Below are 15,796 nucleotides of genomic sequence, written 5' to 3' on the forward strand. Positions count from 1 at the left end.
TTCACGATCATATCTAATCAATTTTTTAGTATATACAAAATTTTATATACTACCTCAATTTATTGCACCTAAACAATTATGTGGGATTCAAATAAATTATTTAATGACGTGTAAAATAATCAATTGAAGTAGTATGTATCCAACCTCTATCATCGTTACCAAATCAAGTAGGTCATTTTTATTTTCAAATTTCAATATTTAGATAAGATGCTTCAACGTTTTTTTGTTACATCTTTACATTTTTATTATAAATAATTTAGAAAATTAGGAAAGTCGTAAACATTTCAAACTAATTAATACCATTTGTATAATTAAGATATACTCGTTTTGAGGAAGCTCTATTTGGTATATAGTGTAGGGTGAAAATGAATTTCAAAATTTTCTTATATTTTAATTTTGGAATGTGATATCATTATTGAGAAAGTAATTTATTATATATACCATTTTTCAAATTATTCATAAAATCCAAATTGGGGATGGAACAGTTTCTTAGTTTTTTTAATTTTTTGGGTGTGATACATGAATTAACATAAAAGCAAAATTATGGACCCATATATTCATGGGACGTTATAAATTGAGCAGCATGAATAATATAAATGTATAAGGTCCCTATGTTTATTGTGCTATTTTATGTGAACAACACTTTAATTTGTGTAAACCATATCTGAATCTGAGTGTGTGTACTGTGTACTGTGTACTGTGTACTGTGTAGTAGCCTACCTAGACATTTCATTGAATTAACATAAGAAAGAGGACACATGAAACAAATTAATAAATGTAGGCCCAAAATGTTATTTCACATTCATTTCTCTTTTAAATTAACGTTTTTCAAACTATATTTTAATTCAAATATAGCAAAATTAATTAAAACATACAAAAAAAAATAAAGATTCTTTTTGTTATATTTTGTTAATTTTGATATTTTTTTTACGATTTTTCTTTCGTAATCGTTTTTATTTTATATTTTGTTTTCATCCTTCTTTTCAATTCCTTTTTATTTCACTCTCTGAAACATTTTTCTTCTTAATCTTCCTTTCTTTGTCATCTTTAATTAGATTCGTTTTTTTTGCATTATATCATTTGACAAGGACAACGCTTCTTTTCATATATTTTACATTCAACAATTACTACAACAAAAATGAGTAGATTAGAGAGTTGAGGTAACAAGAGATGAAAACCCACGGGAGGGAAAAAATGAGCATCAAAGGACTAAGAAAGTCTACAAGAATTAGAAAATGTAAAAAAAAAAAAAAATCGAAAAGAGATGTTTAGGCATCGTTTGATTTGTGATTCATTTTGGTTTTTATGTTTAAAAAAAAAAACGTAGAGGAAAAATTCAATTTATTAAAATGTGTATTTGGTATATAATACTTACTTTTAAAAACACACTTTTGATGGTCAATTCATCACCAAAAATAAGTAGAGATTTTGTTTTGTTCGTTTTCAAATAGTTAACATCGAACGGATTTTCGTCTCTCCACTCATTTTTGAATTGGATGGAGCAAAAAAGGGGTAGAAGATGGAAAAGAAATGGGTCCCAAGTTTTGTGGCCATGGGTCTTCAGCTCCTCCATAAAGGGTCAGATTTTGTGGCCAAAAAGACGCAAAGAAAAAGATGGAACATTTCTTACACCCATATCAATGGTGTACTGTGTGATGGCTATAGATTACTATACTTTATAATTTTGGATCTTTAGCCTTTTGTCTATTATTAGTGGTGGTTTGGGGTTTTATTTGATCACGTGGACAAACTATAATTAAAAAATAATAATATATCAACAAAATTAAACCGAAGACAGTTCAGTTTGTGATTAATTTAAATATAAAAAATAAAAAATCTTTTATTTTCAAAATTAAACACCTCTCACCCATTGCCATAAATAAGTGTTTAAATTGACTTGTAACTAAATTAAGTCTAAAAACTCTTTTCCTCTCACACTAGAAGATTGTGCATTGGAAAGTAAGGGTGGGCGTATATGAGACCTATTTGTAATAGTATTTAGAAATTGTTTGGTTAGAAAGTTATTATTTAGGAAAGACATATTGTATGGTCCTGATTTTAAGTAAAGAGATTTTATTTTTGTTACAAAATTTGAATGCTAATAGTCTCAAGTATTAATATCATAGTTTATTTTGAATTTATATTTTAATATTTTACATTTTATCTTAGAAGTTTTACCATACTTAACCTAATTTTTTGTTATTTAATTTAAAATTATCATCATACGCAATTTCTTAACTACATTTAATTCTATATTCCGCTCATTTAATTGAAAAAGGTTACAATAAAGACATTTACCTAAAGGAAAGAACTTGTTTTTGAAAATAGTTATTAGATGACTTTATATTGTGTAAATAATTTTATTAAGGTTGATAGATTGATGTGACGAATAAGATTTTACAAATAGTAGATAAATATGAATATTTATGAAAATAAAATGAGTATATGTTAAAGTGAGTGAGGAAAGTGGGAAGAGAGTGAAAGAGGAGAGAAGAGAAAGATGAAAAGAGTGACCCAAGAGATGTGTTTAAAGGTTAGTTGTAATTTATTTGTTAGAAACAAACTAACTCAACTGATCCCTTCATTTGATCCCTTGCAGTTACATTCTTTTAAGTAACGTAAATATTTGTTTATTTTAATATGGTAACCTATATATTGTTATTATTATTATTACTATCATCAATTATTGATTACTTGAAACGTAAATAGTTGTTCAAATGAGGGGCTGCCCACGTAATACGGAATATGGAGGGGTTCCAAATAAATTTTCATTACTTTATTACTTTTTAAATTTATAATGATTAATTATACAAATTTGAATTCATTTTTCTTTTCAATTCTTACTATATATATATATATAAATCAAGTAATCTCTATTAAAATTAAACGTTTAATCTTTTTTAGGGTATCGTCCAAATAGAACATTTGATAAAATATTTATATTTTGTAGAAAAATCAAATGTAATAAATTGTTTTTTTAATAGTTTTGTTTGGTTTGTTAATTTTTTTAAAAAAAATTATAAATAACATATAAGGGAATATTGATGCAATAAAAACTATCTAATAAAACTATTGATTTGTTAATTGATTATACAACTATAAAGCAGTGTTCAATTATAGAAGATACATTTAAACTTTAAAATTATTCATAAGACATTCTCTTTGTTGTAAAATTTAAAATAGCATTTAATATCAAAAAATTAGAACTATGTGATATCATTTATATATGTTTGTTTTATTTGTTTTATGTAAATAAAAAATAACACTTTACCACAAAAAAGCATGTGTTTTTTTGCTATTTTTTTTAATTCCTTTCATTATTATAGAAGATTTTTAAAATCAATGATTAATATCATTCACACAAATTAAATTTTTTCAAAAAAATAAATTACACAGCATAAACTTAATTAACGAAAAAACTTTTTAATGGCTTTATTTTTTTTTTTTTGGAGGAAAAAGAAAACTTTTCAAAGTAGAGCAAAATAATTGAAAACAAATCCAAATTCAACGGTATTTTATTATATAATAATGAACTTTATAAATATGTTTTTAATAGTGATAATCAATTCATCATTGATTGTTAATAAATTATGAACTTTAAAATAGTTAATGGTTACCTTTATAAAAAAAATCAAACTTCATTGTTTCATTTATGGATGCACTATAATTAAATAAAATATCTAAAATTGAATGACGATATCATTCATTTATGTAAAAATATGATAAGGAAGATTTCAAATGACATAAATTTGGAGTCCACCCGTTAGAAGCAACATAGTTTAACTGATACTATCGTCGTATTATATTATTACGTTTTTAGAAAATATAGTTTAACTGATACTGTCGTCATATTATATTATTACGTTATTAGAAAATATAGTTTAATTGATACTGTCGTCGTATTATATTATTACGTTATTAGAAAATATAGTTTAACTGATACTGTTGTCACATTATATTATTACGTTCTTAGAAAAATATAATCCATCGTCACATTATATTATTATGTTCTTATATCAAATAGTCACAAACATGTTATATATTATTACGTCCTCTTTTTCCTTTTTTTTTTAACGTAATTTTTTCTACATTTGTCATTAATTAAATCTGACGATGATATGTGCCAATATGGAGAGTGAGTCGAACTTAAATTGTGATTATTTACATATAGTTCTTCTAATGTTTAAAAAAAAATCATAAAAATGAATTACATATATTAAGAGTGAATTGATTTTGTATCCAATTTCATATATATTTCACATTTGTTGAACCAAGGAGAGTTCATTTCATCATAATTAAGTAATTAATAGTTTAAGGTGTTAAATTAATTTTTAATCTATCGACTAATTAAATATCTCCACTTGCTTTCCCTACTCTTTAATTAAATCTCTTCACTCACACTTATGTTGCACGAAATTTGGAACTTAAACACTCGTAATTTCTTACATATAAACTATACCTCGTAATCAACATTCTTTCAATGGTATACACTATTTATGACATAACTCATTGTGTAAATATTTGATCTACCTTATAATACATTATAGTATAATTTATTTGTTTATCTTTAAAGAATAAATCAATATATTTTCTTCTAAACAATGCAAAAAATAAAGTAAAAACAAACCTAAGTAATTTGGGACTTGTAATTTTATTATACAAGAAAAAGAAAAAGAAGAATGCTTGTAAATTAGTATTTAAAATGTGCATATGAACATTTTCCATATGATAAAGTATTTAACTTGGGAGGAAATTAATATTTACATTTTATACCAAAATCAAATATCGCAATGTATCTGTGACAAGCTACAATGGACAAAACATAATATATCGTGATATAGTTAGATATAGATAATATTTGATCTCGATCTATTGTAGTACATCTTAAGTATGCTATTATGTAAATATTTTGATTTTTTTAGATAAAAATAAGGTAATTACATCTAAAGCAACTCAATTAAAATTTAGTTTTAGAAAATAACACAATTAAAGTATCATTCATCAATTTAAATCTTACATAAGGGTGAAGAAAAAAGAGAACGTATGCTTTGATTTTTATTCACATTTTTGCCTTCCATTTTTGTGCTCATTAAATACTATTATTTTTATTTGAGTTAAAATTAATAATGCCATATCAATAGTTAACATTGAACTTATTTTAATTTTTTTTAAAGAATAATACTTTACAAGTTTATACTCTTTATTTTGTGGTACTTGAACAAATATTGCATGAAACTTGATAATTCTATTAATCATTAAATTAAATCTCTAAACTTTTAAAATTGAATCAATTTAGATTTTAAAATATTATTATCTTTCAAAATTATTTAGACAAGTTTATTTTATCTATTTGGAGTGATTTAGAAAATTAATTAAAAGAATGATATGTTTTTGCACAATATTTTTAAAATCGAGTTTGTAATAATGTACTTCTTCCACCTTTTTTCTAATTAAAACAATTATACTACTATCCTAAAAAAGTTTCAAATACCATTTTCGTTAGTAAACAAAAGAACGGTCAACATCGATGGATCTGATTAAAGTAGTAAACAAAAAAAGAAAAGAAAAGGAACAAATAAATTATAAACTTTGTGGTGAAAACTCATATAAACAAAAAACGTAATTTCGCAACCTGAGATTCAAAGATTCTTCATCGATAGTCTTTCCAAAGTGAAAATTATCTTAATTAAAAAGTGAAAACGTTTTGTTTAATAATTTATAAAAAATATTTATAATTTGTTGAGAGAATATTATATATATACAGACATGGGATCGTGGTGTATAACACAAACAAAAAGAAGAAAAGAACAAGGACGGATTAGAAACAGGGAAGTAATTTCCCTGGTTTTGTTTTGATTGGCGAAAACCAAAGGAATCCTTCGTTTCTCATTTCTCCCCATCAAGTTCTTAGCTGCACTTAACCACACCCCAAAAACGAAAACAAATACAAAACTACAGCACAACTTTATTGGGTGGGAGCAGGTGCCGTTCCTCTCCGCCGCCACCCCCCTCTCTTCCTTTTCCCCTCCTCCGATCGCACCCCTCTTCTCTCAACTCCTATGGATGCTCTTCTTCTCAACGCACCCACTTCACACCCAATTCCTCGTAAATCCTTCCTTCCATCCCCTCCTTCCTTCTTCAATGGCTCCTCCATTTCGATTGATGACAATCGAAACAGAGTTCGACTTACCAGGCCTCCAATCATCCTAGCCACGCTTTCAAAGCACGCCCTTGATATCCCTCCTAATTCTGTATCCAACACTTCGGTTCCGACTCCTGCAGATGCATTGGCGCCTACCCCTTTGCCTCCTCGCAAAAGGGTATCGGCGGATTCTCTGCAGTTCCCGCCTGGCTATCTTGGCGCTGTTCCGGACCGTTCCGGTTCTGATAATGGCGAGGATAGTGTTGACGCCATGGAGTATTTGACTAGAATATTGGGTTCGAAGGTTTATGATGTGGCTATTGAATCGCCCTTGCAGCTTGCGCCGACGTTGTCTGAACGGTTTGGGGTTAATATCTGGCTGAAGAGGGAGGACTTGCAGCCTGTAAGTGAATTTTGGGTAGTTTTCATTTTTATTAATCTATTGGTTTGAAAGTTGGTATTTCTTTGGTCGTTTGTTCAAGGATTCTGTGTGAACTAGTACCCATGTTTTCAATTTAAACTTTTGTTTAACATGTTGCGTTCACTGTTGAGCATTCATCGACTTCTTTTTAGAATATCAAATTGCGGCTCGACGGTCTTTTGATTTCAACATCAGATGAAGACGGCTGATTCTGCTGATAAGGACTAATGGACGATTTTGCAAAGTAGTCATGGTTTTTAACCCCCGTTTTTTTTTTTTATTTTTAATTTTATTTGTAGGTGTTCTCATTCAAGCTCCGAGGAGCTTATAATATGATGGCCAAACTTCCAAAAGAACAGTTGGAAAAAGGAGTTATATGCTCTTCAGCTGGAAATCATGCTCAAGGGGTTGCATTAGCTGCTAAGCGATTAAGATGTAATGCTGTTATTGCTATGCCAGTTACTACACCTGAAATTAAGGTGCAATAATTTCTTCAGCTATGGGTTCTCTCTTTCTGACCCGGTGTTTCATGCGGATAACAATGTTGTTGGTTTGCTGATGAAAATGAGGACTTTTAACGTTGCAGTGGCAATCAGTTCAAAAATTGGGTGCGACGGTTGTTCTTGTTGGAGATTCATACGATGAGGCACAAGCATATGCTAAAAAGCGGAGCGTAGAGGAAGGCCGCACATTCATTCCCCCTTTCGATCACCCTGATGTTATAGCAGGGCAGGGTACAGTTGGGATGGAAATTGTGCGTCAAATAAAAGGTCCAGTGCATGCAATTTTTGTACCAGTTGGGGGCGGTGGTCTAATAGCTGGTATTGCTGCTTATGTCAAAAGGGTTTCTCCTGAGGTCTGTTGGAGTGGATTTTTGTGTTAAGCTTTCTTATCCTAACATTATTTTTTTAGTTCAACAATAAGTGGGGGTGGGTATTCGAACAGCCTTTTGATCAAGCTTATAATGTGTTTTAACCAGTTGAGCTATGCTCATTTTTTGTTATCTGTTTACAGTACCTGCTTCATTTGACCATAAGATTTTTATTAATCTTGAATGGGATGAAGTGTCAGAATTATGGGGATTCTTGATGTTACACTATTTCTTAATATATCTATTCTTCCCTCTAAGGTACCAGACTTGAAATGTTATCTATTATGGAAATATTAATTGGTTTTATTTTTCACGTCTTTCATACAGGTAAAGATCATTGGGGTAGAGCCATCTGATGCAAATGCTATGGCATTATCATTATGTCATGGCCAAAGAGTAATATTGGACAAGGCTGGAGGCTTTGCTGATGGTGTAGCAGTTAAAGAAGTCGGTGAAGAGACTTTTCGCCTTTGCAAAGATCTCATGGATGGTGTAGTTCTTGTTAGCCGTGATGCTATATGTGCCTCGATAAAGGTTTGAGTTTCTTTTCTCCCTTTCATGCACACGTGGCATTGTCTTATAACATAAAAAGATTAACTTCTCATTTGTTGAAGCCATATGACATTTCCCAGTCGATCTTTATGCTTCCATAGAAAGAATCACAATGAAGATTCAATTGAATGAACGAAAGGCTATTGCTAATTTTGATATTCTTAACACCTAATATAGATATATGCTCAAACTATAACTGGTCTTTTTCTCCTCCTTTAAATGGTATTTGTAAAAATGATGTGATTTTTCTTGTGGAACTTGTCTTCAACATTCTTCAAGCAGTGGTTTTAGCAGAGGTTTTTTATGTTTGTTATTATATCACAGGATATGTTTGAGGAGAAGAGAAGCATCTTGGAACCTGCAGGTGCTCTTTCTCTTGCTGGAGCTGAGGCCTACTGCAAATATTATGGCTTGAAGGGAGAAAATGTTGTGGTAATAACCAGTGGTGCAAATATGAACTTTGACAAACTGAGTATAGTTACTGAACTTGCCAATGTTGGTCGTGAGAAAGAGGCTGTGCTTGCAACTATATTGCCGGAGACACCTGGAAGCTTTAAAAAATTTTGTGAACTGGTTTGTTTATTAGTATTTCTAAGTTTTCTTGCTAAACATCGTTCTTGGTTGATTTTCATAGTTTTTAGAATGAATGCTATAAACAGGGACTTTGGATTTTCAGGTTGGGCCTATGAACATTACAGAATTCAAGTACAGATATAGTTCTGAAAAAGAAGCTGTTGTTCTTTATAGGTAAGTGCTTATCAAGCTATTGCCAATCTGAATTAAAACTTTTTTTCTAGTTTTTCAGTAGCTTTATAGGTAAGTGCTTATCAAGCTATTGGTAAGGAAAATTTAGAAATAAAAAACAGTGATTTAATGAGAATATTAAAACAAAAGCAAGGGAAACGGAAAGAGGAGTTTTGCTGTAGATATTTGAAGATTTTCAGATTGGTGTGTAATTTTTTCTTCTTCTTGACGCTCAAGTTGGCTCTTGAGTGATGATTTTGGTCGTGGTTGTGGGTTTGGGTATTTTTTTTTATATATTATGTTTTTATTTCATTTTGGTTTGTTTTGGTTTTTTTCTCCCTGCTTCAAGGCAGTACTTTGGTGTCATCGTAAATATTATCTGGTCTTTCAATCAGGGTCATTTACAATCGTTTGTGCCAGTCAAGTGGAAGGTCTAGCCTCTTTCATGTGTTTTTTTGGTATTGATTTATACCAGCAAAATCAAGTACTTTTTTTATTGATTTGGGGGCTATGGTTAGAGAGGAAGTAGAGAGTTTTTGGTGGGACTTGAAGGATCTTGAGAGGAGGTGTAGTCTCCTATGTGATATAATGCTTTCTCTAGGTGCTTGTCAACCAAAACTCTTTGTAACTATCATTTGGGCCTTGTACATTTGAACTAGACCCCTTTTTTGTTGAGCTAGTTTGGGGCAGGGGCTCTCTCTCTTGTTGGGCTGTTTTTTTGTTTGGCCTTCTATAGTGTTTCATTTCTTAATTCTTCTCAAGGAAAATGAAGTAATTTTCTAATGATGAGATCTTGAATACTTTCAATTTTGTCATTGTTGCAGATTTTTTAATATTGTTTTATTTGATAACAGTGTTTTAAAAAGCCCTTCCAGGCCCAGATGCCACACCTTTAAAAGGAAATGCTCACAAAATAAGGCGAGCATCTTTCGTGAAGCGTTGGGCATTGGGACTTTTCATTGTTCTTAGAAATAATAATAATTTGGTTTTTTTTTATTAACTAAAAATTCAAATTGACTAAGACTCTAAGTAGCTTAAGCGGAAAATTTCTTGTATTTAGGGATTTCTTTTCTCTTCAACTATGTTTTCTAGTACTTTTAGATTTATTATGCCTCAAAAATAGCTTGTATCTTTCTTTGCTACGTGTGCTCAAGTCCCAAAAGATGCACTTTATGGCGCCTTGAGCTGTAAAACCACTGGTTGATAATAGGCTATCAAGTTTTGCTATTTTGGGTCCTATGATGCAGCTCCTTGACTGTTTTTAAGTTGGTTTCTTCCTTATCAAGATGGTTAGCTTTGTTTTATTTATCCTTCGTGTTGGATCAGTGTTGTGGGTTGGTTACTGCACACGCACAACATTTTTTATCTTAAAGAAGGAAGCATATTATAATATTTGTTTTCGTCATCGTGCTTTGCAGTGTTGGTATCCATATGCCTTCTGAACTAGAGGAAATGAAGGATAGGATGGAATCGTCTCAGCTTCCAACTTATAATCTCACAAAGAATGATCTTGTAAAGGATCACTTGCGTTACTTGGTAAGTATTTTTTTTCTTTTTGGCTAATGAATTTAGCAAATGGCTACGACTATTGCTTACCTTGAGGATAGTAAAGATGCTCCATCTCAGCCTGCTTATGGTAGCTCTCTGTTTATTCTTTTATACGCATATTTGTTTGTTTGTGTATAATATATGTATTTTTGAGATAATATATGTACATATGTTTTTGTCTCTATTGTAAGGGGACATCAAACATGCATAATTGGTATGTTCATGCAATTTCAATTTGAATATTGAAAAGTTAAGATTCTTTTATCATAAGAAAACAACCATATCATCATTTATAATCTGCTGCCAATTTAAAAGAACGGTTGAAAAGAGTACCAAAGTGGAATTGACCTAATTTAGGCCTGTTTGATAACAATTGGTGTTTGCTTTTTGGTTTTTGTACATTGTGCTAGTTTTCTCCGGTGCTCTTTACAATAGCTAAGGACTTAATTCTGAAGCCTTAGCTTATTTTTATATTTTTTAGTTTTAGTTTTCAAAACCAGACTTTTGGAACTCACGGTGGAAGCAGTGTTTATAAAGTTAACCTAGAGAGATTGCCGGTTAGCCTCAGAGGAAAAAGTTCTCTCTTATATCTTTATTTTGTTTTTTCAGCTGTTGTTTTAGAGATTTACTCGTTGACTGGCCTGAAATTCCAATTCCTGAACTTGTTTTACTCAAAATCCTGTGTTTTAACAATATTTGCATGTATTGGACACAGGGGAGTAAAAATGAAATTTAGATTTTTGCATATTATAACATTTGGATTAACTGGAAATATATCTTCCACGTTCTTATATTAAGCTAATTATTACTCTTTGCAGATGGGAGGCAAATCAAATGTCGAAAACGAAGTTCTTTGTCGTTTTATTTTCCCAGAAAGGCCAGGTGCTCTAGAAAAGTTCTTAGATGCTTTGAGTCCTCGCTGGAACATTACTTTGTTTCATTATCAAAGCAAGGTTAAAAACTGGGCTCTAAATTTTAGATTACTCTTTCATTAGGAAAACTGTTTTCAAGAACCTTCCATCAGCTAATATATTGAACATTTTTTCATCAACAGGGTGAAACTGGTGCAAATATATTAGTTGGGCTTCAGATTGAAAAACCCGACATGGGCGAATTCCATGAACGTGCTCGAAGGGTCGGATACGATTACGTTGTGGTAACTGATGATGGTATCTTTCAGCTTCTGATGCATCATAGACCATCCCACAAGGCCATAGATCTCTTAAGTTGATCCAAATATCAACTTATTATCTTCTCCACGAGAGCTAGTAAAACAAGCTACTCCAAAATCTTGTACATTGTATTAGAGACATGGGCATGGCCCTCCGTACTTCAAAAGGCTACCAAGTATCATCCTTTACCTTGAAATTTTGTAATGTGTTTGATTAACTTAGTGTTATCTCTACTTACATAATTAGAGGTGGGGGATCTTTCAAATACTCTATCTCTTTGTGTTGATGTTGGAATAGCTCTGTTTTCTTTGTCCCAATTTAAAATAATGGATGATGATGGAAATTAGAGTTCACGTCATGCGTCTGTATTGGGGGAAATTGACCAGCTATCCTTGTATGAATGAAATGATTCAAGTAGTTCACTAAAGTAGATTTTAATGCTTTTTTTTTGTTCATGTAACATAATTATGGCTTTGTACTGCTTGAAAAGCAATTTTTTTTGGTTCATGTTTATTAGTAAATTGTAGTAATTTCTTCATGTATAATTGCAGTGAAAATGTCAGGAAGTTATGTCAATACGTGCTAAGCTTGAGTTTCGTCTTTTATTTAACAAACACCTATATTCTTTTAAAAGTTGTTGAACAGACAAGTAAAGCAATCAGTTTAGCTACAGCACCTGCTGCTCTAGCTAATTGTTCCCCCTAATGTGGTGGTGACTAGGGCACCTTTTGCCAACATTTCAACAGGTCTTTTACATTATATAGTTTTAAGTTTTCGAGTGGAAGCTCGTCTTTTGAAGAGACACCTCAATGAGATGGAATTTGTTGCAGAGTAACAGAGGGGTAGACACATAACTACTGCTCCAACCTGCCAGCCTCGTTTCTAAGAGAATACATCATGTAATACATAAAATTGTTTACGTGACAATGTTGCTCTTGAGATACAACAAAATATCTTGGACACAACCTCCACTTGAAAATTTGAAACTATAATATTTAAATAAATAGTTTCAGGATTAAATTATATTAATGCAAGGGGAAAAAAAAACTCCATAATTATATATATAATTTAGCTGAATTTATGTGATAGTAATATTGGGATTTTCAACATTTTTCTTCACTTATCTGTAAGCTCCTGCAGCCCTCCATTAATCCCATTTACTCCATTTCACAGCTTCTTCCATAAAATGGTAAGACCGCAGGAAACGTAGCAGAAGAAAAGTTTTTGCAGCAAATAGTACCTTTCAATTGATTTCAGCATTTATTTTGCTCCAACCAATCCTAACCAAAGAAAATACAATGCACTCACTTTAATCTTTATATCCCATAGTTCTGTTTAAAACAATAATAATAAACAAACAAACAAACAATTTTTATAAAAAAACTTGAAACAGAACTGAAAATCTAAGGATGTGCCAAACCATGCTTCTTCTTAGGGAAATGAACCCTACCATGCAAAGAAAAGAGAGTTATGGCAATTTGACCAACGTTCTTAGAATCAAAATTTTCTCAATAAATTCTCTCCCAGTCCCAACTGCCCACTGCATCTTCATTCACTCTCCCTTCTTCTTTCTCTCTTGCCTAAACCAAAAGCTTTCACCTTTCTCCAACACAAAAGAAAAATGCAGCTTCGAGTCATTGGCTTCTTGCTTCCCTTCATCCTTCTACCTCTCATTTTTCCGGTGGCTATCACTGATCCTCTTGTCCCTGCACTCTGCATCTTTGGCGACTCGGTGGTCGACGTTGGAAATAACAACAATCTTCTAACAGTTGTCAAGGCTAACTTCCCTCCTTACGGAAGAGACTTTGTTACTCACGCACCAACAGGAAGGTTTTGCAATGGCAAGCTTGCCACTGATATTACTGGTATCATTCCATTTCTTCTTCTTTATTTTTCTCTAAAGTTCTGTTTTCATCCCTTCAATCAGTTTCTTTCTGTTTTTTATTATATACACAGCTGAACTCCTTGGATTCTCTTCATATCCTCCTGCGTATTTGAGCCAAGATGCTACTGGAAACAAGCTTTTAACAGGAGCTAACTTTGCTTCTGCTGCTTCTGGCTTTTATGATGGCACAGCTCAGCTCTATGTAAATAATCTTCTATAACTCTCCATGTAGTAGTTTATGAATTGTGTACTAATATTGAAGCTAACACTTGAAATAAGGTGTTTAGATCTAATATCTGATTGAGATCGTGAGTACGAACTCATCTCTGTTGGCTTTCGTTTTAAGTTTTTGAATTTAATGATGATTTACTATGGCCATGTTTGGATTGGTTCTGCAGCATGCAGTTTCATTAACTCAGCAGTTGAATTATTACAAGGAATATCAAAGCAAAGTTGTAAACATGGTGGGAACGGAGAAAGCCAATGCTATATTCTCTGGTGCAATTCATCTTCTTAGTGCAGGCAGCAGTGATTTCATTCAGAATTACTATGTTAATCCTCTTCTTTACAGAACATACTCACCACAGCAGTTCTCTGACATTCTCATTACATCTTTCTCAAACTTCGCTCAGGTTTCTCAGTTTTTTTTTTTTTTAATTTCTGTTTCTTCTTAGTTACAGATATATAATGCATCTTGAGGAACCTGAGAACAGATTCCAACAGTTTCTCTTTCTCAAACCTCAAATTTACTTTCATAATTTTGGACTAGCTTACGTTGGCTAAATTGCTATATATCAAGAATTCTTTGAGCTTCATGAATTGAAATCATGATGTACAACCATTGAAACAAGTTTTTTGTCCGAGTGTTTTTAACATCAAATACTACAACGTTAGACAATTGTTTTGAATAATCTAGGTATATGCAAGCTGGTACAGACAGCATAAGAAAAGTCAAATTTTATTATGTAATATTTCTACATTGATTTCCTTGAAAACTACAACATATCAAGATCTTCACTTTGACAGAACTTATATGGAATGGGAGCAAGGAGAATAGGGGTGACAGGATTACCTCCATTGGGTTGCTTGCCAGCAGCTATAACCCTCTTTGGTTCTGGCAGCAATCAGTGCATCCAAAGGTTAAATCAAGATGCCATTGCATTCAACACTAAGCTGCAAAGTGCAACTACGAGTTTGCAGAAAAGATTTTCTGATCTCAAGCTTGTTGCCTTTGATATTTATCAACCTCTCTTGAATATGGTCTCAAAGCCTGCAGAAAATGGTAAAAGTCCACCTTAAACAGCTTCACATGGAACTCAAAATTAAAGGATTTGCATATGAAAACATTCTCAAAGTTTTACATACCCCTTTATGTTATTGCCTACTAATCTGTTTTGAGATCATTTTGCATTGTTGATGGAGATTTTAAGACTACCACAAATTTGTTTCCCAATTAGTTGTGTTTGCTTGTGTTTGCTCTTTGAGCCCTTGAGAACCATCTCAAGCCAGTTTTCAAAGATGAGATTTACGCTCAGTTCAAGATGATCTTCCTTCTCTTTCTCAAATTGTATTATTTCCATCACATCTTACAATTTTCATCAGAGATAAAAGTGCATATGGAAAGATGAAAGTGACTTTTTCTTAGATGGAAACTGACCTTTCTAGGTGGAACTTCGAATGTCACAGGGTTTTTCGAGTCGAGAAGGGCTTGTTGTGGAACAGGAACAGTAGAGACCTCCTTCCTTTGCAACAATATATCAGTTGGAACCTGCTCAAATGCCACCGGCTACGTTTTCTGGGACGGTTTCCATCCAACTGAAGCTGCAAATCAAGTATTGGCTGAGGGTTTACTCACTCAGGGATTCAGCCTCATCTGATTTACTGTTGCTACTATCAGATACTGGCAGCTCTTCTATTACACAATTTTATCAAACACCTTTGCGTTTGTTCCATGATCCTTATCATACAGTTCCTTTGTTTGTTGAAATGCTTTGATAGTTAAACTCTAATCTTATATTGGATCTTATAGCACAAAATATCAACTTTAGCTTGTCAATTATGAGGAAAGTTTTAAAGTTTTTTGAACAATGGATGATGGTTTTGAACACAAAAAACTTTATCATTTATCAAACTCACTCTTCTAAAACAAACATGAGCGATTACTTTCTCAGCGTCTGTTTTCTTCGTAATCTCTCAAGCCTGCTTGACAAAAACTGTTGCAACATCAAATGCAAGTAAAAGGTCACATTTCATGTCTACTTTTTATTGATGTTTATGCTGAAAACTAATGGTGATATCATTTATAATTTTGTCACATTTTAATAAAAACAGAACTTATGTGGTTCAAGTTAGGGATTATTTGTTTTTCTCATGTGCACTAGCGCCCATAATTTTGCACGTAAAATTTTGGAGGATGATAGGTTTTGGTTACATGATGTTTCTTATCATGTCTAGTAATATT

The 15,796-nt window shown here is 32.0% G+C and overlaps 2 protein-coding genes across 2 annotated transcripts; both read left to right on the forward strand.

Annotated features, from left to right (window-relative positions):
• The first annotated feature begins 5,788 nt into the window (after nucleotides 1-5,788).
• Nucleotides 5,789-11,910, forward strand: LOC101205909 (threonine dehydratase biosynthetic, chloroplastic). Its single transcript, XM_004143243.3, has 9 exons — nucleotides 5,789-6,545; nucleotides 6,863-7,042; nucleotides 7,150-7,419; nucleotides 7,762-7,968; nucleotides 8,311-8,559; nucleotides 8,663-8,733; nucleotides 10,149-10,266; nucleotides 11,097-11,231; nucleotides 11,333-11,910. Exons 1-9 carry the CDS (start codon nucleotides 6,060-6,062, stop codon nucleotides 11,507-11,509), a joined length of 1,893 nt encoding a protein of 630 aa, XP_004143291.1. The 5' UTR covers nucleotides 5,789-6,059; the 3' UTR covers nucleotides 11,510-11,910.
• Nucleotides 11,911-12,953: 1,043 nt separating this feature from the next.
• LOC101206148 (GDSL esterase/lipase At5g03810) lies at nucleotides 12,954-15,466 on the forward strand. The gene is made up of 5 exons (XM_004143244.3): nucleotides 12,954-13,315; nucleotides 13,407-13,537; nucleotides 13,734-13,967; nucleotides 14,362-14,617; nucleotides 15,022-15,466. The coding sequence occupies exons 1-5, from the start codon at nucleotides 13,072-13,074 to the stop codon at nucleotides 15,210-15,212; spliced, it is 1,056 nt and encodes a 351-aa protein (XP_004143292.1). The 5' UTR covers nucleotides 12,954-13,071; the 3' UTR covers nucleotides 15,213-15,466.
• Nucleotides 15,467-15,796: the final 330 nt, after the last annotated feature.

The sequence above is a fragment of the Cucumis sativus genome, chromosome 6 (genome assembly GCF_000004075.3).
Source record: "Cucumis sativus cultivar 9930 chromosome 6, Cucumber_9930_V3, whole genome shotgun sequence".
NCBI classification, from domain to species: Eukaryota; Viridiplantae; Streptophyta; class Magnoliopsida; order Cucurbitales; family Cucurbitaceae; genus Cucumis; species Cucumis sativus.

What these genes read in the sequence shown, in the direction of transcription:
- LOC101205909 (XM_004143243.3), top strand. Translation starts at nt 6,060, where the DNA reads ATGGATGCTCTTCTTCTCAACGCACCCACTTCACACCCAATTCCTCGT. An exon ending in TCAAAAGGGTTTCTCCTGAG is followed by an intron (nt 7,420 to 7,761) that starts GTCTGTTGGAGT and finishes TCTTTCATACAG; the next exon opens with GTAAAGATCATTGGGGTAGA. An exon ending in AGGATCACTTGCGTTACTTG is followed by an intron (nt 10,267 to 11,096) that starts GTAAGTATTTTT and finishes TACTCTTTGCAG; the next exon opens with ATGGGAGGCAAATCAAATGT.
- LOC101206148 (XM_004143244.3), top strand. Translation starts at nt 13,072, where the DNA reads ATGCAGCTTCGAGTCATTGGCTTCTTGCTTCCCTTCATCCTTCTACCT. An exon ending in GCTTGCCACTGATATTACTG is followed by an intron (nt 13,316 to 13,406) that starts GTATCATTCCAT and finishes TTATATACACAG; the next exon opens with CTGAACTCCTTGGATTCTCT. An exon ending in CTCAAAGCCTGCAGAAAATG is followed by an intron (nt 14,618 to 15,021) that starts GTAAAAGTCCAC and finishes CGAATGTCACAG; the next exon opens with GGTTTTTCGAGTCGAGAAGG.